This window comes from Schistocerca cancellata, chromosome 3 (genome assembly GCF_023864275.1).
Source record: "Schistocerca cancellata isolate TAMUIC-IGC-003103 chromosome 3, iqSchCanc2.1, whole genome shotgun sequence".
Taxonomy (NCBI): domain Eukaryota; kingdom Metazoa; phylum Arthropoda; class Insecta; order Orthoptera; family Acrididae; genus Schistocerca; species Schistocerca cancellata.
This window is the reverse complement of record NC_064628.1, coordinates 34,301,512-34,327,092: the sequence shown is the minus strand read 5'-3', so window position 1 is coordinate 34,327,092 and position 25,581 is coordinate 34,301,512. Positions and strand designations below refer to the sequence as shown.

Below are 25,581 nucleotides of genomic sequence, written 5' to 3'. Positions count from 1 at the left end.
TCATACAACTTCACAAACTTACCATCAGCCAGACAATTTAACCAGAGGGTCACAAGTGTCTAATTTAGGGCGTGTAATGTGGCACGTGCAGTTCAACCCCTAGACAAGTTTGAGCCAAGACATTTAGACGAAGAGGGACCGCATGTGATCCGGAACATATTTGGGATATTAGCTCGCATATTTTATAAAAGACTGTTGAAGTTAAGAAAACATTACACAATTAAATTCATGGACTTCGCAAAACAATGACGGAATTTTTATGGATGACAATGCGTCATGTCACTGTGCCACAACTGTTCGCCACTTGTTTGAAGTATGTTCTGGACAATTCGAGTGCCCAACATAACTCCCATAAAACATATTTTTAAGACATAATCAAGAGGTCAGTTGGTGCACAAAATCCTGCACCAACTTTACTTTCACAATTATGGACAGCTATAGAGGTAGCATGTCTGAATATTGCTGCTGGGATGTTCCAACATCTTGTTGAGTCCGCGCCATGTCAAGTTGCTGCAAAAGAAGGTACGACACAATAGTAGGAGGTATATCCCATGACTTTCGTCACCTCAGTGTATCCTCGCATTGCAAAAGCAAGTCTAGTTTTTAAGTGGTTTAGAACATGGTCTTTCTAATGAAAACAGTTTAAAAGAGTTTGCACAAAACTCTTTTTTGTAAAAGTGGGCTAAAAATTACCATTCTTAGCATTTTTACAAAGATTGTCAAGTTTTCCTCAATTTGGGAGCTACTGGAAAGCAGCAGGAAAATGAAATTTTATATTTTAAGAGCTTGTGCTGACAAGTTATTATGTGAAAAGTTTCAGGTTTATCTCACAGGAACTTCCAGATATACAAAAAGCTAAACTTCATGGTTTTCAAGTGGCTATTTTTTTGACCCACTATGCTTCAGAATAGCTATATGAAAATTGCTCATGATATTTTTTTTATCATACCATGTAAGAGTATGCAAAAAATGTACAAGATAGCCTAGTTTTTTTTGTTTCAAGAAAATACTGCCAGAGACGATACGTCTCAAAGTTACTGAAAACTCAGTTGTGCATTGTTGATAGCTGCACTGTGGGGTCAAACAAATGACTACATCTCTGCAAGTACTAGAATTGGCAAAATTAAAACTTTACCAATGCTCATTGGGAACATGTGTGAATATTTGCATAAAATTTCAGCAAACTCATTGATAGTAATTAGGAAACTATTTCTGAAATTAGATCCCTTGGCATGAACTTTCACTTATGAGATTGAAGGAGTGTTTTGAATTTTTCATTCCAGGTTTATCAGTGGTGCAGCTATCTGAAATGAGCACGCTACATAAAATGCACTTTCTCAAGTGTGAACTACCAGAAAGTTTAAAAAAAGTTCAATATGTTATCTGAAATACATATGCAGCAACAGATGGTATAACATGCACCAAACACAAGATCACTGCAATCACTATTTTTCATAGTAAACTTTTTGAACTTCACCCAGTGTCTTACGTAAAGGCAAAATATCACTATAACTAACAATGAGATGATAGGCACTTCACTATGAAGCCGACACACAAAACTATAAATAATAATGTGTGTGTGTGTGTGTGTGTGTGTGTGTGTGTGTGTGTGTGTGTGTGTGTGTGTTTCCAGAATAGTTTAAGTAAAATCATTTGAGAAAGAATGCAGCACATGCGCCTCAATTCTGCCAGCACAGCCATGACCAATCGGCGGCGGCGTAAGTGGGCAAACTATGTCTCATAAATTCTGGGTATACACCAGTTGGTGCTGCCACCCAGCTGTCATTGTGTGCTGCCTCAAAGGGTAACACGGGGATACTTTCTGCGCTATTTCAAGTCGCCTCGCACTGGCCTCCACTATACAGGTAACCCACTTTCTTTGTGTGTGTGCAGTCTTACACTCACCTTTGGCTTGAGACTCTTGCTTTGTCAAGTCTTCATGGGAAGTATTTGGTGGTGATTTTCTCTTTGATGCATCCAAACTGGGATGACTCTGCAGAAGTAAGGGAAAAAATACACAAAATTGTTACAGAGAGAATAAAATGTAAATTAATACAGCATAATAAATAGTGATATGCAAAAGTCCACCAAAATTCTAAGTACTTAATTAAATTAGTGACAGAAATAGTGTAATGAAGTTAAGCTGAGTGTAAATGGGGAATGGGAGTTAGACACCAATTTTAGGCTTAAGAATCAAATTTTTGCTTGGTAAGAGAAGTATAATGTTTGGAGGAAATGAAGATTTCCATTGATTTAAATGAGAAAGCACACTGCCTCTTATTTGGTAAGTACCAGTCTTATCTGTTTCTGTTTTACCACAAACTGACACTGAATATCCTTTTTCTTTGGCCTACAAAAGCTATTTAAATCACAATGTGTTTAATCAACCACAGCCTGACACTGCAAATCCTTTTTCTTTGGCCTACAAAAGCTATTTAAATCACAATGTTTTTAAGCAACAGACATGGACAGACTTTTAGGTAAATTTTGTGGATAGCCATGTTCAGTTCTTCAATTCTGCATGTAGAGTTTTTTGTGAGGACCATAGCAGTTTATTGCCTACTGCAGCTGCACACTGTGTAATCCACAATGAATTTTAATAATGAGGGGAATACGGTAAGCTCTATAATCCCATTTCCCAAAAAATTCACTCAGTGGCAGAGGGGTCAAAATATGCACACTTGTGTCTCTGCTCATCCTAATTACTCTACCATTCTTGAGAAAATGATGGTCAAAGTTCTCAATGTAATTCAGAAGCCTTCTACCATGTGATTCGTTCAACCAAAGCCGTGGCATAGTGGCTTCACACTTTTGTATCATCGATTATATTTTATTCCTAGATTATTTCTTATATTTTATTCCTATGTTTATTTTTCAACAAGATTTGGTACATTCCCTTGGATGATACCAATCACAGAAACATTTGAAAACTAGTAATTTCTAACACCATGAGCACTATTTGTTGGTATGAATCTCACTTGGGATAGGAACATCATTAACACTGACAAATATTTCACATTTCGGCAATAATTTCATGACAAGCCATGCATAATGCATCATTTATTAAAAAAAAAAAAAAAACTGGTGCTTGCAATTAATTAAGAATCGATACAGGTATTTTTATTGTGCCGTGCCTAGTTATGATATTCCTTCACTGTGCAGTTAGCATACAGCAATTCTGTAACTTTTGGATTTAATGTTTTGTTTTCTGGTGAAAGTATTTGCCACAGGGTTGACACATTGCCATACACTTCAGAGGAATTACTTTCAACAAACAACTGGTATTCCATCCTCATCCATAACTTTTTGTCATAATGATGGATCATTCCATCCAACCAATGGATCAACTATGAACAACAATGGCCCAGTTTTTAACACATGGTTGTGTAGCTTTGTCCAAGAACTAACCATACATTTCTTCTGTCAGTTTCCTGCATTTTGTGGCACCTGCATGCATGTTTGTATGTTGTTCCATTAGTTTTTTCATGTCTTGTTGCATTCAAGGACCAAATTTTTCCGCCGACTTCTTAAAAACAGGTGAAGATTATTTGCAGTTTTCAGAAAAGTGTTACACTGTACCGGGCAGCATATGAATGTGTCAAGTGATTTAATCGATCGAAATCTAGTTCCGTGCAATGTTCGTTTACCACTGATGTGATATTTGCACCTGGTTTGATTCATATTGCTTACAAAATGAGGTTCGAAGTGAAGAATTATAGCAGACGTTTGATGTTGAAATGTCTCTCTGGTTTGCAATAATTCTTTGAATGTATGTTTTTCCTTTGTGCTGACATATTTGATAACCTGTTGCTGCGAACTCCTAGGCTTTGCCTTGGAGGAATCACACCATAATTGCGAAACTATAAATTCAAAATTGCAAGGAAGCTACTGTCACTGTTGCCCATTACCACAACAATCTGGGTTGTAACCAGATGTCCCTTCTTTCTGATTTCTTCGGAACAATCGTAGACCCACAAATCTATCATTTTTGTGGTTTTTTCTACCCTTCTTAACTTCATTCTTCCATTATCATAATTTTTACTATTCTTTAGTTTGTGCATGATTTCTGATTCAATTGTTTCCAGTGTCCATTTGAATGAAGTTTGGCACCTCTTACTGCCTTTAACTGAAATTAAAAATGAAAAATTGTTCTTTTATTTCACAAACTTGCTGCCTAAAATTTTAACACTACATGAAAATCTTATGTATATATTTACGAGAAAAATAGATTTCGATTTATAAAAAGAAGGCACAATTACTCGGAGAGGTTACCACCAGTGTCAGTTACGAGCTTATGTAAAACGACGCATTACTTCTTAAATTCCAAATCATATTAACAAAGTTAAAATAAAAATTAACAACATTGGAGACCAATATTACCCACGGTCTTCTGGAGAAGTAAATCACATGTAGCCACCACCACCACCACCACCACCACCACCACCACCATGTAGTAGCAGCAGTAGTCGTTCTACAAAACTAATTCCCGAAGTTTTCAGTTTGATTGTCGTTTCCTCCAACTGAAAAACTCTCCTTATGTATATCTGATACTTCTGCACACTTGTCAACATACCTTTGTCCTCCTTGCAGGATGTAAGGCTGAAGCATCTTTCTGTAGTTCCTCGGAGACTTCACCACCTCTCTTCTTAACCTGCCGCAATCTTCCATGCCGTGATACAGCTAATACAAAAAATTGAAAAATTACAGCACTGTCAAAAAGAGTTCCAAATCTCAACCTATTCTACAATGAGTACACTGAGAAATAAATTATATTTCATTGGCACCCAAACGATGTTTTCAGCAATTGCCAGTATGCCGAGAGGCACCTAAAATGCCCTAAACTCTGGTTTCAACTGAGATATTGAAACAAGTCCCCCCACCCCCAATGGAAGCATATACTTTTCGTAACCACATTCAGCACCTCTTGGAAAGACAATTACAGTGATACAGCTCTTCTCAATAATGATGTTAAAGTGCTTTGCAAAATAATTCCAGACAGGTACTAAAATTGGAAAGCAATGCGGCCAGAGTCAGTTATTACAATGTAAACAATGTCAAGCACAGCTCTCAAGCCAAGCTCTGTCGTTATATGCAGCAAGGCAGGCCTATGCTACTAAGATGATAACTCATTTCCTTTATGATATAAATACAGAGTTAGTACATGGAACTACAACATATGCTAGCTTCTGGTGCTTCAGAAGCATTTAGGAAAACTACTTAACACGTGTGTATGTTTCCAGGTTTTTGTGGAAACAACTACCATTATGTCAGGCAGTTTTCAATTTAAACCCTACCTGCTGCCGCTTACTTGTAAAGGCCGAAGCCAAAATACAAACACTGGTCATTCATATTTCATAATAATAAATGGCCTTACTCATGGAAAAAAAGAAACTACTGAATTAACTTCACCTACCGTATTTACTTGAATCTAAGCCGCACTTTTTTCCGGTTTTTGTAATCCAAAAAACCGCCTGCGGCTTAGAATCGAGTGCAAAGCAAGCGGAAGTTCTGAAAAATGTTGGTAGGTGCCGCCACAACTAACTTCTGCCGTCGAATATATGTAGCGCTACAAGGGGATGCTTTGTAGGCACAGAGATAAATACTGGCGCCAAAATCTCTGCGTCAGTAAATAAATTAAAAAAAAAGTGGAAGACGAGCTTTTTTCTCCGCCTCGAGTTTCGACCACTGCATTTTCGTACATTATCCAACGAAGTAAATACAAATTCCGTATTGTTCATCTTCGAATGTAGCAGAATTTCAATGTACTACGAAAATCCGACTGGCCAGACTGTTTGGGATGTTTGTCAATATGGCCAACTCTACGTGTTGAATTTTTTACTACCTGTGAGAAGAGGTGGTTGCTAATAGGAACCTGACGAAATGTGAATCACATGCAGTATTCTCTTCACCATAAGAATAATATGAATGTAAACATTATGCCACGTATTCTTTCGTGTTTGCTGCTATTTCATTTAAATCCTATCTGCCTAATAAACTACGAAACTAGAGTGAGACAACAGCAAACGCGGAAGAATTTACGTATCGTGTCATGTTTACATTCGTATTTTTCTTATGCCTAGTAGTGATACAGTCAGAAATTAAGCACGGCAACTGATTAGATTTTTAAATCTAAGATGACTAATTCCTGTGCAGAATTTGACGTACTAGAGAAGTGGCCGCAAAGATTTTCAAACGGAGAAAAATTTTCGCCTAACTCTCGTTCAGAACATATTCTATCATATGCAGTCTATTATTTGGTTCTTGTTGATCATTATCAAAGAAAGCAGTGTAAGTAACAACAAATAGCAGTCTCTTGCCATTGTTTCGCTAGTGAGACGATTCCTCTCTTTTCTTTTTTTTTTAATTGTAAGCGGCGGGTAGCGCGCACAAAAGCAAGCCATGCCGCGCGCGGCGACAGGCCGTAAACATGCACTATCAGAATGAGACAAACAATGCATTACACAGTACAGTAATGCATTTTCAGCTCAGAGTGACGTTAACACCTATAACAAAGAAAACGGCACTTATCAGTTCAAAGCAAAATAAGCAATCGATTCAAACCAGACGAAGCACGTGAAAAGGAAGGGTACCCGTATAAATACAGACGGAGTGCCTGACGTATAGCAATGGCTACCTGGTAAAACTTAACTGTTAAGCTTACGACTCGAACCAAACTCCTGTAGCTGTATCGTCATTCATTCGACCTAAATTGTGTCTCGTATTACAATGGACCAACTTTGTTTTGATTTGGAGGTGCGGCCTAAAACTTTTCTCTCCCCTTGAATTTCGAGTCTCAAATTTCAGGTGCGGCTTAGATTCGGGAAAATTTTTTTCCTCGATTTCGAGTCTCATTTTTCGGGTGCGGCTTAGATTCGAGTGCGTCTTAGATTCTTAGATTCGAGTGCGTCTTAGATTCGAGTAAATACGGTAATTATAATTTCAGATTCAGGAAATATGCTTCAAATGAAATAAACATTTTATTCCAAATTAGTAATAACATGTCACCAATAAAATAAATACTTTTCTTAATGAAATTCAGTTTCACACTTAAGCATGTGTTCAACTTGTTTAACATTGACTGCAAGACACATTAGCAATTGCAGTTTGAAATAATAGATCAACAGATGAAGTTACACTAGCTCATATGTCTTTGCATGCAGTAGTGATTCAACAGTGCATATCAGCTAGTGAAGTTGGAACTTCATGCCAAACTGTATCTTTCAGTGCTTCCCATAGAAAGAAATCAAGAGAAGTCAAATTAGGGGACTTGGCCTGTCACTGTACTGCAGCATTCCATCTCATTCAACAGTCAGGAAACTATTCATTCAGTATTTGTGTTGCAACACAGGATGAGTGCACTGGGCAGTTGTCATGGTGGAACCACACATTCTATCACTTTTCCAGTGGTACCTCGTCTAGAACAGATAGGCTGTTTGTAAGAACATGTTCCATTCACCACCCTTGGAATGAAGTATGATGCTACAATGGAATTTCCTATGATGCCACACGATATGTTTATGCTACAGTCATTGCTTGATATGTTACACTTCACAGTCATTTGTGTTGTACGTGACAAAGCCAGCATGGGTTTTCCATTGACCAGCAGTACATGTTACATAAATTTATGTTACCATGGTTTGCAAATATTGCTTCATCGGTAAAGAGCGCCTAGTAAAATAAGTGTTGCCTGCCAGTCACTACAGAGCAAACTGACAAAATTATAAGAACTTTTGAAATCACATCCTCCGAATTCTTGATGTACTGAGAGATGATTAAAGTGGAATTTATGTCAATGCAAGGTGCAGATGACATCCATTTGACTGATCTCACATTCCTTGGCGATATGTTTTGTGCCACCCTGTAGATTGATAAGCATCATAGCCAGCTTCTTCATGTGCTCTGTCAATTGAACTCTTAGTGCTCATCCTCTGATGTCAAAGCTAATAATTCATGCCAGTGTCTGGCAATACAAACAGCGACAATCAGTATAAACATCCCTATACTGCCATAATATTTCAACACCACTGTTTTGATGTTCGCCATATAACAGTCGGACATCTAAATTCTTGTTGGTGTGCATATCTGCATCCAAGGAATATTACAGCAGAAATGATATGCCAACAGATGACACAGTGCAGACAGTCAACAGGCTTGATACAATGATGCAGCCTGGCAAGAGCTTGTTTATATCACAATAGCTGATTCTGGTCGACTTGCCTTCCAACTTAAGAATATTTTTTGGATTCGTCTGCACAGAGATTAAACCTCAAAATTAACAAGCATTATATTACTGCACTTGTGGATGCCATTAAAAAGTATATCTAGAGGCATTCCCGACAAACATTCAATCAGCCGTGAACTACGCCCGCGCACGAGCCTTTTTCCGGTGCGGATGGTCACACCACGATATCACCATCTGTCGATCAGGGCCGTCAGTCATCACTCCAGAATCAGTGGAGGAAGACTGGAGCTGCCATGTTAAATAGACAGAAGAAAGGAAAGCAGACATCTTTTGACCCGCCGTGGACTGCCGACCAGAAGAGACTTCAACACAGCCGGAACGTCCAGGGGCCACTTCTTCGCTATGCCGGCCAACGACGCCAGACTCAGCGCCCATCTACTTCCTCGGCATCCGCCGGAAAGTGTCGAGAGAAAACCCGACAAACGAACGTAAATTCAGTTCAGTTGTTAATATTTCAATTCAATAAGGTGGCATAATTCTTTGGCTTGTTATAAAATTTTGGCAGGAGAATAAGCTTTTTGTTTCTGAAGGAAGTTTATCTTTTTGTAAAATTAAGCAGTGGCAAGGAAAGGTACCTGGTACCACAGTGAAAAATGCAACGTAGTACTTTATTTTCCTAATTAATTTGAAATTTTTCATACTAAGGCAAATATAACTAAAAAATTAATTACCAACAAAAAGCCACATTTTGAAACAGTTTTACTTTTTAGTACAAAATAACTTACATCCTATTCCATTTAGGAGGTGAAAAACAAGAAATAAATTTCTGTTGTTGTGAAAAGAACCTACTTTCATTTCAATATAATGAAATTATCACTGATGTAAGTCTATTTTTCTTTGCACTATTTTATAGAAAAAAGCAGTCTCTTTCAAAAGCAATTAACTGACTTCAGTTCTGCCAGTGAGGAACTGCTACACAAACTTCACAAGAAAACTGTGAAAAAGAACGGTATCAGCCATCTGAACAACGTCCTATCTGCCTAGTAATCTAAGTGTTAAACTTATTTTTTTACAGAAATAGGCCAGATAAATTTTAGTCAGGCACTCAAGGTAACAAACAGGACACAAAAACCATTGTGTTTTTAGCAAAGTGTAAGATCATAAAAACCTAAATCACTGCTGTAGATGCTCCTTTCCTTTCCAGTTTTTTACAAAGCTGCTAAATGTTTACAGCTGTCTCTGTAAAGCAGAGCATTCTTGAGCAACTTTTTTTGCAATTTAGTTGATGCACAACCATTTTTGAACCATTTGTTAAATTATGTCTTATTTTTAAAAAAAATTTAGCTAACCTGGATGGAGCGACTTTTTGTGCTGTAAAGAAGTGGGATCATAACACCACGCATGAAGCTATCAACCTCAAATATTTAACTGAAGAGAAACAGCCACTGAGCTGACTAAATCAAAAACCTGAATAACTAATTTCCAAATGTCATATTTGACAGGTCTAGCAAAACCACTTCTGGCCTCGGCATGTAAACACGATAACAAGAAACAGTTTGTCACAAGCAAACTAAATGTGTGGCAGATACCTGGTGCAACAGGCATCGAACAGACTGATGATGGTGAACGCACTGCTGTATTGTGATTCCGACGCGACGGTCGTCTGATGATACTTTCCGAACGTGCTGATCTAGGAGAGCGTTGCAGATAGCTGCTACTTGTCAATGAACTTGACACTTCAGAATCTGAAAAATGCAATGGTTGTCTCAAATCAAGAAGATAATCTTAAAATGAAAATATAGCTAACACAATTGAAAATATAACAACCATCAATAAAACTTAATCAATTTTATGTGATGCACTTTTGACAGGTTTCATATGTCTAAGTGGTTCAAGTTGCTGGAACCATGATTGCAGTTCTAAAATAGTTTTTCAATGTTCAAAATGATAACATTTGAAAACGCTCATGCATGCCCCCAATACAGTAATTCGGTGGTGTATCATATAATATTACACATTTTTCCAAAGGATAAGACAAGACATTAATTCAGTAAAAAATAATGTTACCATTTTTCACCAAAATATGCCGGGGTTGAGGAATAAAATAGATGAGCTCCTGGTCTGTTTAGATGACACTGAATCTGATAATGTAATAGATATACTATGCCTGTCTGAGCATCACATTGTGTCTGATATGGAAAAGGTAAATATCAGCAGTTATAAACTAGCTGCACATATGAGTAGAGAGAATAAGGTGAGAGGAAGAGTTGCCATATATGACAAAAGTTATCACTGTGTAAAAAGCTTAGATACAAAAAAGTTTTGTCTAGGGCAACATATACAAGCATGTGCCTGTCAACTTAAACTGAAGGAGGACTCTTTTATAATTGTAACAGTATATAGGTCCCCTTCAGGAAACTTTCATTTATTCCTGGAAAGCTTGGATGCCTTGCTGTGCTATCTGTCAGATAGGGGAAAGCAAATTATTATTTGTAGGGTTTTCAATGTTGATTCACTGAAAGCGGGTAATAGGAAGAATGACCTGGAAGTCTTGCTCGGTTCTTTCAATTTGACATCTGTCATTAATTTTCCTACTCGGGTAGTAAAGGACAGCAGCACATTGATATATAACACTTTTATAGACCAAGATAAGTTTAAAAACATAAATTCTTGTCCTGTTGGGAATGACCTTTCTGATCATGGTGCTCAGCTAGTTATAGTATATGACATAGTTCCATTCAGTAATTCAAAACTACCCTCAAAAGTTGTGTGTTCATTTAATGACTCAACAATTAGAAATTTCAGAGAAAATCTTCAGCAGTTAGACTGGGGTGAGGTGTACAAGGAACCCAATGCTAATTTAAAATATAACTTATTTCATGATACACTTTTAAGAGAATTTGAAAACTGTTTCCCCAAGAAAGCAGTTAAATCTAATTATAAGAAACCATGCAAAAAACCTTGGCTTACTAAAGGAATAAAAAATCTTGTAACCACAAAAGGGAACTGTATCTAACAACAAGAAAGAGTAATGACCCACAAATAGCCAAATATTATAAAAACTATTGTGCTACATTAAGAAAGGTTATTAAAAAGTCCAGAAGCATGTGCATCATGTCTGAGATTAATACCTCTGATAACAAAATCAAAACAATTTGGAATATTATTACAAGGGAGACAGGGCAACCAAGAGTACAGGATGATGGCACTACCATCAAAGCGAATGGAAATTTGACAAACAACAAGCCAGAAGTCGAAAACATTTTGAATAATCATTTTTAAAATGTTGTAGAGAAAATAGGATCTACATGTTCATTAGAAGAAGCAAGGCAGTTAATGGAAGAGGCCTTACCCACACCATCTGATACAACTGAAATTCCACCCACCTCTCCTTCTGAAATTAGGAAGATAATAAACTCTCTCAAGAATAAAAGCTCACATGGAATTGATGGCATTTCCAGCAGGATAATAAAAGCTTGTTCCCGAGAGATAAGTGGGATTCTTAACCACATATGTAATAGCTCTCTGAAGCAGGGTATTTTCCCAGATAGACTGAAGTATGCCATTGTTAAACAACTGCATTAAAAAGGGGATACATCTGATGCCAACAACTACTGCCCAACTTCTCTTCTGACTGCCTTATCCAAAATTCTTGAAAAAGTAATGTATTGTAGAGTAGCTTTCACACCTTTGTAAAAATAGAGTTTTAACGAAAATCAGTTAAAAGTTTCCAGAAAGGTTTTTCAACGGAAAATGCTATGTATACTTTCACTAATGAAATATTAAATGCTCTGAGTAACCAGAAGTTACCTGTTGGGATTTTTTGTGATCTCTCAAAGGCTTTTGATTGTGTAAATCATGGAATACTTCTAGGTAAGCTCAAGTACTGTGGTATGAATAGGACAGCACTCAAATAGTTAAAATCATACCTAACTGGAAGAGTGCAGAAATTTGAAATAAGCAGTTCACATTTTGCCGATGATACAAGTATAGCTATCACACCCAACAGACAAGAATTAACTGGTGAAATTGTAAACAATGTTTTTCAGAAAATCATTAAGTGGTTCTCTACAAATGGGCTCTCATTAAACTTTGACAAAACACAGTACATACAGTTCCACACAGTAAATATAGACTTTGATCAGAAATCGGTAGCTAAGGTGGAAAATTAAAAATTTCTAGGTGTACGCATTGATGAGAGGTTGAACTGGAAAAAACACACTGAAGATCTGCTGAAACGTTTGAGTTCAGCTACGTACGCTATTAGGGTCATTGCAAATTTTGGCGATATACATCTCAGTAAATGAGCTTACCACACCTATTTTCATTCTCTGCTTTCGTATGGCATCATATTCTGGGGTAACTCATCAACAAGTAAAAGAGTGTTCATTAAACAAAAGCATGTAATCAGAATAACTGCTGGAGCTCATCCAAGATCATCCTGCAGACACTTATTTAAAGAGCTAGAGATCTTCACTGAAGCCTCACAATATATATATTCGCTTATGAAATTTGTTATTAACAATCCGAACGAATTCAAATAATAGCAGTGTACATGGCTACAACACTAGGAGAAAGGATGGTCTTCACTACTCACGGTTAAATCTAACTTTGGCTCAGAAGGGGGTAAATTATGCTGTCACAAAAGTCTTTGGCCACTTTCCTAATAGCATCAAAAGTCTGACAGATAGTCATATAGCATTTAAAAGGAAATTAAAAGGATTTCTTAATGGCAATGAATTTTTGGATATAGTTAGTGGGTAATTTCCCCAACGCCACCAAAAAAAATTTAAGAATATCAAGTGTCATGTAATATTTCGTGTAATGTAATATCTTGTATAGACACCTTTTATTAACCTGACAAGTTCCACATCATTATGAAGTGTCGGATTCATGATCTATGGAACACGTAATAATCTAATCTCAGTTTCTGTTACAATTCAACTTAATAGACAGGAGATATTCTCACAGTTAGCAACTACACTTTTCCATCACCATCTAGTTGTCCCAATATTTAAAACACAGTGGTAGTTAGCAGAGTTGGTTGAAACACACACAGTACATATGCAAGAGTCTCTTGGTGCAAGACATGTCACATTCAATGATTAAGTACTTTGAATTGTGGAAAACAATAACATTGTTTCTGCCAATAAATCTCTGGTTATTAATGTTTTAATATTTCCCAGCATAATACAACCAGATTTTGTGGTTTAATAGTACACATATTACTGGATACACTTAATTTTCAACCTCCAATGAGGTGTCAATGTAGTATATAAGCAAGGAAACAATAATTTCAGTTCAGTGGACTCTAGAGGAAGCCTTGTGCATATCCTGAATTTTCCAGTCTGCACTGTCATTTGGTGGTATTTCACAAAACGAACATGGATATTATGGTTACTGTCATACAGTCAAGGATGATGCTAGACTAATTCCCAACTCATTGCGGACATACTATTGGCAGTGTTCTGAATTTAAATCTACATCTGTAATCATTTGGCATCGGTACTTGTCAACTCTAATTGATGAAGCACACTGGCTTCTACTTTCCAGAGTATGTGTAACAAACAATGTAATGGCTGCTCCATTGGAAGGAAAGGAAGTTGGGCATGTACAGGAAATCAAGTAGACATTAAAGGAATATTTTGGAGAGTTACAAAAACCCCATGGGAAATATGGAAGAGGAAAATGAGTGGGGATGCTGAGGATGAAATGGAATCAACCTGGACAGAAGACCACAAAAAGAGGAATAGTGCACAAACTGAATGGAGGGGGGGAGAGGGGGGAAAGGGAGGGGGAGAGAGGGGGGAAAGGGAGGGGGAGAGGGAGGGGGAGGAGGGGGGAGAGAGGGGGAGGAGTGGGAGAGAGGGGGAGGAGGGGGAGGGGGAGGGGAGGTGAGAGAGGGGGAGGGGGGAGAGGGGGAGGGGGGAGAGGGGGAGGAGAGAGAGGGGGGAGGAGAGAGAGGGGGGAGGAGAGAGAGGGGGGAGGAGAGAGAGGGGGGAGGAGAGAGAGGGGGGAGGAGAGAGAGGGGGAGGAGAGAGAGGGGGAGGAGAGAGAGGGGGAGGAGAGAGAGGGGGAGGAGAGAGAGGGGGAGGAGAGAGAGGGGGAGGAGAGAGAGGGGGAGGAGAGAGAGGGGGAGGAGAGAGAGGGGGAGGAGAGAGAGGGGGAGGAGAGAGAGGGGGAGGAGAGAGAGGGGGAGGAGAGAGAGGGGGAGGAGAGAGAGGGGGAGGAGAGAGAGGGGGAGGAGAGGGGGAGGAGAGAGAGGGGGAGGAGAGAGGGGGGGAGGAGAGAGAGGGGGGAGGAGAGAGAGGGGGAGGAGAGAGGGGGGGAGGAGAGAGAGAGGGGGAGGAGAGAGAGGGGGAGGAGAGAGAGGGGGAGGAGAGAGAGAGGGGGAGGAGAGAGGGGAGGAGGAGAGAGGGGAGGAGGGGGGAAGGGGAGGGGGGGAGAGGGAGAGGGTGAGGAAACCGGAAGACTAGAAAAGAGGAATAAGGGTGCCAATTTTAAACTCTTTAATTGATCTTAATCACTGTTTATTACTTTATTTAGTACCAACAATTGATTATAGTGGTAATAATGTATTCACAATAGTTTCTCTGTTAAGCATGAATTTCTAAGGCAGAGGGATTCAGATATTAGTGAACAAGTGAGTAATGGTATGAATATTTACTGTTGGGCTTGGAGACACACTTCTTCAGAACTGGTTGCATGTTCTACTTGCATTTGTCACCTGTGGATTTACTCTTCTATCTTCAGATACAAGTGACAGTAAGTTAAATTCGCAGTTAACACTTCCTGTGTTATAAAGTGTAAAATCTATAAAAAATAGTTTGTAAGCAAATTTATAGTTACTTTTCTTCTGTGTCATGAATTCCATTCACAGTTACATTCAATTTGTATGATTGTATACTGCGAAATCTTCTTTTAATGATGAATGAACACTGTAGATAATACTGTTTTACAAATTATCCTGAAACTCATAGCTACTGAGATACTATAGTTACCTAAGAATAGTGTTCCAAAGGAGTGGGTACAAAGGTCAAATGAATGGGTGATGTAGTCAAAATCACGAGCACCTGAGAAAGGGCTGAGACAGACCAAAGAAGATAAGCCCAAAATGGCTTACCTGCCTTGTGCTGGCCCAATAAACATCCAGAAAGATCAGTGGACTCCTGCAGAAACATGGCAGCTAATGTACTTAGCTCCTTCAACTAAGATAAAAAGTATTCTTTTTAATGTTTAAGACAATCTAGGTCTCCAACAGTCAGGTGTATACCACATTCCAAGCGAATGTGGCATGTCTTATGTGGGGTAGGCTATCAGCACAGTCAGGAAGAGGCGCAAGGAACATCGGTGACTAAATCCACCGTGCAAATCACCTGCCCTCAGCACTGTCTTTAATATAATCATAAAGTAAAGTATGGTGAAACCAGTACTGTGGTGCAAACGTGAAGAGTCTGGGACAGCATAAATATAAGGAGTCTATTGAAACAAAGGTGTCAGAAGACCTAATAAACAGGGATGGTGGTTTCAATTGAAATAATACTTGGTGCCCAGAATTCAATTTACTAAAAACTTGTCAGCCATCACACCCACGAGGGGCGAAAAACATTAACAGAATTTTCATTTCAAGGAACATCAGTGGGAGCTCTTTTTCAGAGCCCACCAAGAGAGCATCGAAGGGTGTAAGGAACCTAGCTCCGATACAAATAGCAGCATGAGACCAACAACTGTTCACAGTCCGGTTGCAATCCAGGCAGCAAGTACACGCAACAGCAAAACTCGCAGTACCTGAAGGAGACAGCTGGGTTGGTTGTTGAAAAGCAATGCATAAAATGGAAACAATAATTCTGGAAACACCTGGAAGCAAATTATTAAAATAATTTCAACGGTGTTATCTAAGTTCTGAAAACGTAAGATGAAAATAGGATGGGGCCAAATTTGGACTATATGGAAGATGACCGATGACAGTGAATTCAAGGTATCTTACTGTTGAAGATGTAACTGTACTCTTGTGTTGTCTGGTGCTGTCATGCTGAAAGAGAGAGTGCTCTGTGTGTGGACAAACTCTTCAAATTTGAAACACTATTACAATATGCTGAGTCTCAAGTAGCGTCATAGTTGTGTTACACACTGCAATGTTACATGTGACAATTCGGAACCCACTAATGGCAGAGGAAGCAAACATACAGACCTGAGAAATAAAGATTTAGAATGTTAATAATGTCTGTCTTATTTAAAAATCTTTAATAAGAGTTTTCACATAAAAAAATTGGAGCATTTACTTTTCAACATACCTTCCTATTAACTTTTTTTTTGGTTTGTTTTTATACCTGAAGTGATCGTACTAACATTCACGAATATTTCTTTTAAATCAATAATAATGACTTCAGAAGTGTCATGGTTCCATGGCAGATAAAGGTCTGGCTGACTGTGTAATGAAATGCTGAGAATAGATTACAAAAGAGCATCCAGAATACTCAGAATTTTGACGAGACTAATGTAGATGATGTAGCTGCTATTTCTACAGTAACTGAAGGTAGCCTGGGTAACACAGTGTCAAGTGGACCAGTGGGTGAACATCTAGTACAGATGCAGCTGGTAACGAGACTGTTTATGAAGCATTTTATGCCGATACTGAAGTGGGTGCACATGTGGATTTATATGCGTGGTCTAAAGTTGGTTGTAAACCCCAATCCTCTGGTAAATGTCTTTAACATGAGGGCATATGTTTACAAACTGAAGTTGACATTGCTCATTTCCTGCAGAACTGAGCAAATTTTTCAGCATAGATTTTGCCCTCCTAATTCATTGGTCTGAATATTTATCCCCCTACAACTAATGGTGTGGTTAGCCAACACATAAGAAATTGGGCAGTTTTATTGATTACTATTCCCAAAGAGCACATAATAACATGTCTTTCATTGTTATGCTGCATAAAATATTTTGTTATGTAAAGGGTTAGAAAGTGTTGCAGAACTATGTCTACAGGAGTTACTTTGATGTGTCAGCCTGCAAAAGTATTTGGGAAACTAAAACAGTATAGAACATATAGGAGAAGGAAGAAGAAAAATGCATTAAGACCAAGAAGGTCAACAGTTGCTCTAATTTTTTGTGTAAGGCAGATTCATTAGAAACACTACTAGCATGGTAAGGATTCAGTAACAGTGTTCCTGCACAATGAGATGGCATATGATAGTGTGAAAAGAAGGCAAATTTGAAAACCCTTTAGAAAAAAATAGGACAATGGTAATGACTGAAAACTTTTAACGTGTGATGAACTACTGTCTATGCCGAATCTCAAGATACTCAATGGAAAGAGGTGATCATCATCATCATCATCATCATCATCATCATCATCATCATCATCAATCCTTTAACTACTTTTAACAAACATATCCGCACTGTATCTGTACATGACGAGTGCTAAAACTAAACAAAAACTATATCTGAACACACCTTGGAAGGCCCAGTGGTGCTGCTCTGTGTCATCCTCGGCCAATTGGCGTCACTGGATGTGGATTAGGAGGGGCATGTGACCAGGACACTGCTCTCCCAGCTGTTGTCAGTTTTTTTTTTTTTTTTTTTTTTTTTTTTTTGTGACCAGAGCCATTACTTCTCAATCAAGCTTCTCAATTGACCTCACAAGGACTGCGCACAGCCCACATATGATCTGTGATAGTCACATTCATATTTAATCATTGAGAATCAGCACACTATGACTTCTACTGAAGACACATTTCCCACTTGGAGGGGTGCTGCAGGTCGAGTGTGCTACTGTGCCATCTGTTGATGTGGAATGACACAATGGGACCACACTTATACCGACATCAGCAATTTCATCCAAATTTGTGGTATACAATGGGCTTATCCAGAGATTAAAGTAACAGAAGTGGGAGCTCCTTACGACCAAGCATTTAGGGAAAAAATAGCATTTTTGGTGCATGTCAAATGACAAGCCTTTTTTTTATTTATTCAGTTTTTGTGTTATGTACACTGCAAATAAACTGAAGCAGTTATGTAAATTAATGCTTCCCCGTTTTTACAAAGGATGTCACTTGAGCATGTGTAGATCACCTACTGTACAACAATAAACATATCTAATCTTATAAACAAATTTATCGCTTATGCCTTAAAATTGCTTCCTGAAAATTTATATATGATACCAAATTTCCCTTTACCATTCCTTTCTTTTTCATGCCTTTGATGAAAAAATATATAAATACATTATTTTAGTTTATTTGTAGCATAAGTGACACCTATGACCCTCTATTCACTGTTCTATGCTCTTTCCACTGCACCAACCATTGTCTGGTAACTACAGTTACAAAAATGGATGATGTATTGCCCAATCTATGCCAAAAATGCTACTTTTTTTCTAAATGCATGGCCATCTGATCTCCCACCTCTGTCACTTTTATTTTTGGCCAAGCCATGCATGATGTAGGTTTTAGCATCCTACTTCGACAATGAATGAACATCATTTAGTTCAAATATGATGGACGTATGGGAATTATGGGCAAAGTTTGCAATGATTGTGAATTGTGCTTTGAAAAAGTCTTTGCCAAGTAGGTGTATTGAGGGTGGAAAAGACTCAACGCTGTTTAACAACAGAATACTGCAAATGCTAAGGAGGGTGAGATTGTTACATTCTCAGTTCAAAAAAATTTACAAAAATTTCAACAGGTAAAAGTTAGTGCAAGTTTGTGTACTATCAAAAGATAGATGTGTGAAGCAGACAACTTCCACTGTCACGCGTTAATGAAACACTTTGATAAGAACCTGAAAAAATTCTGGTCCTACATAAAATCACTTAAGTAGGTCACAGGATTCTATGCAGCCACTTGTTGACCAGTCTAGTGTGGCAATAAAAGACAGCAAAAGGACGGCAAAAGTTTTAAATTTCACATTTAAGAATGTCATTCACACAGGAGAATCGTACAGACATATCATAATTTGATAATTGCGCAGCCTCCAATATGCAGCGCATAAAAATATGCATTCCTGTTATTGAGAAGCAACTGAGAAAATTGAAAACAACTATGTCACCAGCTCTAGACGGAATCCCAATTTGATTTTACACAGGGTCTATTTGGCTTGCTTAGCTTCTATTTATCACGAGTCTCTTTCCCAGTGCAAAATCCCAAGTGACTAGAAAAAAACCTCACATGAATCATGTGTTAAAGAAGGGCAAAAGAATGGACCCGCAAAATTACAGATCAACAGTCTTAACACTGGTTTGTTGCCGAACTCTTGAGCATATTCTACATTCAAATATAATATATTTCCTTGAGGCATGAAAGATTCTGTCGACAATTCAGCAAGGATTTAGAAATAGTCACTTCTGTGACATTCTGCTTGCTATCTTCAAACATATCCTCCAAAGCACAAACAAAGGGCAGCAGGCAAATTCCATATTGCTACATTCCCAGAAAGCGTTTGACACAGTGCCCCATTGCTGTCTTAACAAAGGTTCAAGCACAAGGAATAGGTTTCCAGATAAGTGAATGGCTTGATGACTTTTTATCCAGTACATTGTCCTGGATGGCAAGTGTTCATCAGAGAGAAGGGTACTGCCAGGAATGCCACAGAAAAATGGGACAGAACTGCTCCTATTCTCTATTGTATGGCACCAATCTGACAGATAAGGTGGGCAGCAATCTGCATCTGATTGCTGATGATGCTGTAGTGCACAGGGAAAATGTAGTTGTTGAATGACTGTTGGAGGAAACAAGATGACAGACATAACTTCTATTTCTTGTGAAGGCAGACTCTGAAACAATTCAGAGGCACGCTCTTGGATTCATTATCAGTAGGTTTGATAAACATATGAGCACTACAGAGAAGCTTCATGAACTCAAATGGGAATCCCTGCAGAGCATACAACATTATTTTCATGAAAAAATATTGAGAAGATTTAGAAAACCAGCATTCGAATGATTCTACGAGGGAGTACCCAAAAGAAAATGAACTAATTTTTTGGTAGGCAGTGTGTTTGTAGTACTGCATTTTCCGCTAGGAGCACATAGTGCAACCATTCCAGTGTCAGTAAGCTGAGTGCCGTTGATGAAGGAGGTCAGGACTAGGTTCGGCAAAGTCTGTAGGAATAACTGTATTGTGTGACTGTCATTTTTGCAATTGCCGATTTTAGTCAACAGTGTGCAGCAATGATATTCTGCTTTTTGCTTTAAAAAAGGGGAACAGAAACTCTTGTTAAGAACATGGTACAAGGGTGATGCTATGAGGAAACTCAAGTGTTTGAGCAGTTTTCCCCATTTCAAAAATGATAAAATGTCAATTGATGACATACCATGTTCTGGTCATCCTTCCATGGTCTGAACCCCTGAAAATGCTGAAAACATTCTTGCAATCATCAATGAAGGTCAACGATTGATGACTGAAGAAACTGTGGAGCTGTCGGAAGCGACTGAGTTCAGTGCAGTGAATTGTGACGAAGATTTGGAAATGGAAAGGGTGGCTGCCAAAGTGATGCCACGACAGCTGACTGCTGAACAAAAACGAGGTCATATGGAAGCTTATTGTGCTCTGAAAGAAGAGTCCAGAAATGATCCAAACTTTTTTCAAAAATTGCAACAGATGATGAAGTTTGATGCTACACTTACAATCCTGCATCAAAGCAACAATCAAGCCAATGGAAGAGTTCAAGTTTACCTCACCCCAGGAAAGCTCGTCAGGTGAAATAAAAAAAAGAAGATTTGCTTTTCCATGTGAGAGGAGTTATGCTTTAAGAGTTTGCTCTGCAGGGTCAGGCAGTTAACCAGACTTTCTGCTTGGAAATTTTGGAAAGATTTTGCAACACGGTGTGGCAGAAGTGGCATGATCTGGGCCAGTCTGGTGACTGGTTTTTCCATCATGACACAACCTTGTCTATACAACAATTCTTGACCATCATGGTACAATCCCTGTTCCTCACACCCTGTACTCGCCTGATGTTGCCCCGTGCGACCTACTTTTTTTTTCCTTTTCTTTTTATTCTCTCCCCCCCCCCCCCCCTTTTCTCAGAATGAAGACAAACATGAAAAGAAAGCTTTTTGCTGATGTCCCACTACTGCCAACGTACATTTCACATAAGAAGCACACAGTTAAGAGAAATTAGCGCCCATACAGAGGTATGGACCATTTGCTTTTCCTCTCATTCCACTTGCCAGTGGAACAGGAAAGGAAATGCCTAGCAGCATATGGTGGCTTGCAGGGTATGTACTGTACGTCGGTGTAGTGGAGGAATGCCATACAGACAAGTTTTCAATAACTGATGGATGTGCACACTTCATTTACTAGTGAGTAGTAGTAGTAGTAGTAGTAGTAGTAGTAGCAGTAGCATGTTGGTGGTGGTTTGTTGTTGTTGTGGTCTTCAGTCCTGAGACTGGTTTGATGCAGCTCTCCATGCTACTCTATCCTGTGCAAGCTTCTTCATCTCCCAGTATCTACTGCAACCTACATCCTTCTGAATCTGCTTAGTGTATTCATCTCTTGGTCTCCCTCTACGATTTTTACCCTCCACACTGCCCTCCAATGCTAAATTTGTGATCCCTTGATGCCTCAAAACATGTCCTACCAACCGATCCCTTCTTCTAGTCAAGTTGTGCCACAAACTTCTCTTCTCCCCAATCCTATTCAATACCTCCTCATTAGTTACGTGATCTACCCACCTTATCTTCAGCATTCTTCTGTAGCACCACATTTCGAAAGCTTCTATTCTCTTCTTGTCCAAACTAGTTATCGTCCATGTTTCACTTCCATACATGGCTACACTCCATACAAATACTTTCAGAAACGACTTCCTGACACTTAAATCTATACTCTATGTTAACAAATTCCTCTTCTTGAGAAACGCTTTCCTTGCCATTGCCAGTCTACATTTTATATCCTCTCTACTTCGACCATCATCGGTTATTTTACTCCCTAAATAGCAAAACTCCTTTACTTCTTTAAGTGTCTCATTTCCTAATCTAATTCCCTCAGCATCACCCGACTTAATTTGACTACATTCCATTATCCTCGTTTTGCTTTTGTTGATGTTCATCTTATATCCTCCTTTCAAGACGCTATCCATTCCATTCAACTGCTCTTCCAAGTCCTTTGCTGTCTCTGACAGAATTACAATGTCATCGGCGAACCTCAATGTTTTTACTTCTTCTCCATGAATTTTAATACCTACTCCGAATTTTTCTTTTGTTTCCTTTACTGCTTGCTCAATATACAGATTGAATAACATCGGGGAGAGGCTACAACCCTGTCTTACTCCTTTCCCAACCACTGCTTCCCTTTCATGCCCCTCGACTCTTATAACTGCCATCTGGTTTCTGTACAAACTGTAAATAGCCTTTCGCTCTCTGTATTTTACCCCTGCCACCTTCAGAATTTGAAAGAGAGTATTCCAGTTAACATTGTCAAAAGCTTTCTCTAAGTCTACAAATGCTAGAAATGTAGGTTTGCCTTTTCTTAATCTTTCTTCTAAGATAAGTCGTAAGGTCAGTATTGCCTCACGTGTTCCAACATTTCTACGGAATCCAAACTGATCTTCCCCGAGGTCGGCTTCTACCAGTTTTTCCATTCGTCTGTAAAGAATTCGCGTTAGTATTTTGGTGGTGGTAGTACAATTATTTACTGGGGTAATATTCAGGACAGAATCAAAAATTACTCTCCATACTTAAATACAGTTTTTGCTAATACTAATTCTTTTAGTGATGCATCTTTTTTTTCCTTTTATATTCGAGAGGGAGGAGGAGGATATGTGTTTAATGTCCCGTCGACAACGAGGTCATTAGAGACGGAGCGCAAGCTCGGGTGAGGGAAGGATGGGGAAGGAAATCGGCCGTGCCCTTTCAAAGGAACCATCCCGGCATTTGCCTGAAGCGATTTAGGGAAATCACAGAAAACCTAAATCAGGATGGCCGGAGACGGGATTGAACCGTCGTCCTCCCGAATGTGAGTCCAGTGTGCTAACCACTTTTATATTCGTAGCAACACTGGATGAAGAGAGATATTTTCTCTTCATCTTGATCTGTTAGGGGGAAAGGAAGAAGAAAGGGTGACGGGGAGTGGGGGGGGGGGGGGGGGGGGGGGGGTGAGAGAGGGGGGGATGGAGGGGGAGGGGGAGGGGGAGGGGGAGGGGGAGGGGGGAGGGGGGAGGGGGAGAGAGAGAGAGAGAGAGATAGTCTTAAACTATATATTGTGACATTGGTGCCTGGAGCCATTGTCATTTTCAATGAAACCTTTCTCAGTATGTGACCCTCATGTTATGTACACTGATAATTTGGCCACTGACGGAAGTGGCAAAACACTGATCTATGCAGTGTCGCAAGATGAATGGTCAATATTTAGGGCTATGACAAGAACAATCATTCCGTAAAAAAAAAAAGGCCTAGTAAACATGGGTTCTAAAATGCATACTGTAAGATCTATGAGCACTTTTTCCATCTTCACTACACTGAAACATATCTCTTCTGCTGTAGAAGTGCTCATAGCTGTGAGAGGTATGTATTTTAGAGCCCATGTTTACTAACCTTTTTTTGGTTCAAATGATAATTCCTGTGATATCTACTGAATATTCCCCCTGAAACACCCTGTATAACACTGTCACTAAGCAGTCAAATATGGAGGAAGTGTTACTCAATAAATTTATTACCAAACAACTTATTACTCCTGAGATTCAGAAGGGTGAAGGGGCAAATCGCTTGTGTTTTTGTTAACTTTGCTGCTCAATCAGAATGTTTTTTAATCTGTATATGTTCAAATAAATTATGTATTTTCTATTTATTGTGATTTCAAATACTATTAAGTTTACATAATGTGCTGAGAGAATACAACAGACCCCAGTACAAATTAGAAAAAAACGAAACATGGAAATGAATTAACTTTCTTTAAAAGAAGAAAATGAACTCATCAAATATAGTACCAAAATTGCTGGCCTTTGCGATAACTTTCTGCCAGAAGCAGAAAATTTATGTTTGAACATTTCACTAAATTTTCTAAGAAGTTTTCAATTTTATCAATTCTCTTAAGGGGAGCCGGAGGTGCCTATGCTGCCCATGTTAAAATCACTAAGTTTGAGGAACATTAATGAATGAACTACCAAATAGAAAAATTTGAATTTTTTTACATATAGAGTGGTTTAGTATTGCAGTTACGACAGAGAGATTTTGGAGTATCTTTTCTAGTTTCCTTCTAATTATTTTTTTTATTAACGACCCAAATTTTTTTTACAAATAATTGCTTTATAATTAAACTGAAATGCAACTACTGAACATATTGTCAAATGGCTGTGTTACAATGTAAGTTTGACCACTAGGAGTGCTGTATAAAAATTTCATCTCTCTAGCTTGAGTGGATTTTGAGAAAATGTTCCTTATATTCGAAAAATTCTAATTTACAGGAAATACATTCTAATTTACAGGAAATACATTCCTGCACTATAGGATGGATTATCAGGGTCTTCTTCTTCTTCATCCTCCAAAAGCTTCCTCTTCTGTCTACTTTTCTGGCCTGTTGTTCCATCATACTTCATATGCCTTTCTCTTCTTTCTGCTCCTCTTATCCTTTCTCTGTCAATATTTCTTAGTGCTCGTACAGTGTTCACCCCAGCTGTAAATCCTAATGCCTTCAGAACTTCACACTTCACACTTTTCCCTTGGTTGTAGGTTGCTATTGCATCATAAATGCCAAAGTGCAGTGTTTTTATGCTTACAAACACCCTTTTAGGAATCACTTTCCAAATCAAATTGTTTACGCTCTCATTAGGATTCTGAGTCTTCCGTGTAGACATTTGTGTAACAATTCTGGCTGTGCTAAGTCATGAAAAATTGGTGTTTTATTGCATTTATCACAGCTGCTGGCAAACCATGTTTGTGATCACAGTCCTTTTTTGCATTATATTTGCACCAGGAATCTTTTGGGCACAGGCTGTGTTGAGGGTATTCATTGGAAGAGGCCGTATGAAGGAACAATGCCCACACTGCTTTTCGCATGTCACTAACATTACTGGTATTTTGCCTTATAGCAAACCCATAGTATCTCTGTAGACGTTCAATCACCTCATCAGTAAGCCTGCCTCTCCCTCCTATTGTCTTTCCATCACTGAGCTTACTTGAACCCAAAGTTTGTTTGAGCCTTCGGAGCCGTGCACCCATACGCTTTTGCACATGCCCAATGCATTCCAACTATTCAACTACAAATTCATTTCCATACCGTTTCAGTTCCTCTATAGTCTTGAAACCTTTGGAGTCACCATCCCCAAGGTAGTATTTGTACCCAACGTTTTATCTGGGAACTGAACGTTCAAAAATTTGTTTCACTCCATCCACTTCCATTGCTCCACTTTATCCACTAAAATTTGCATCACAGGTTCCACTGTACTCTCCTTTGATTTTATTTTTGCACCT

General features: G+C 38.7%; 1 protein-coding gene across 1 annotated transcript in view; it reads right to left on the bottom strand.

Annotated features, from left to right (window-relative positions):
- Positions 1-25,581, bottom strand: part of LOC126176842 (protein ELYS) — a 320,594-nt gene that overhangs the window by 19,225 nt on the left and 275,788 nt on the right. Inside the window, exons 30-32 of the mRNA XM_049924028.1 lie at positions 9,772-9,927; positions 4,574-4,680; positions 1,906-1,993 (exon numbers count right to left, since the gene is read on the bottom strand). Coding sequence (XP_049779985.1) covers positions 1,906-1,993; positions 4,574-4,680; positions 9,772-9,927 — 351 coding nt within the window. The remainder of the gene's footprint in view (positions 1-1,905; positions 1,994-4,573; positions 4,681-9,771; positions 9,928-25,581) is intronic.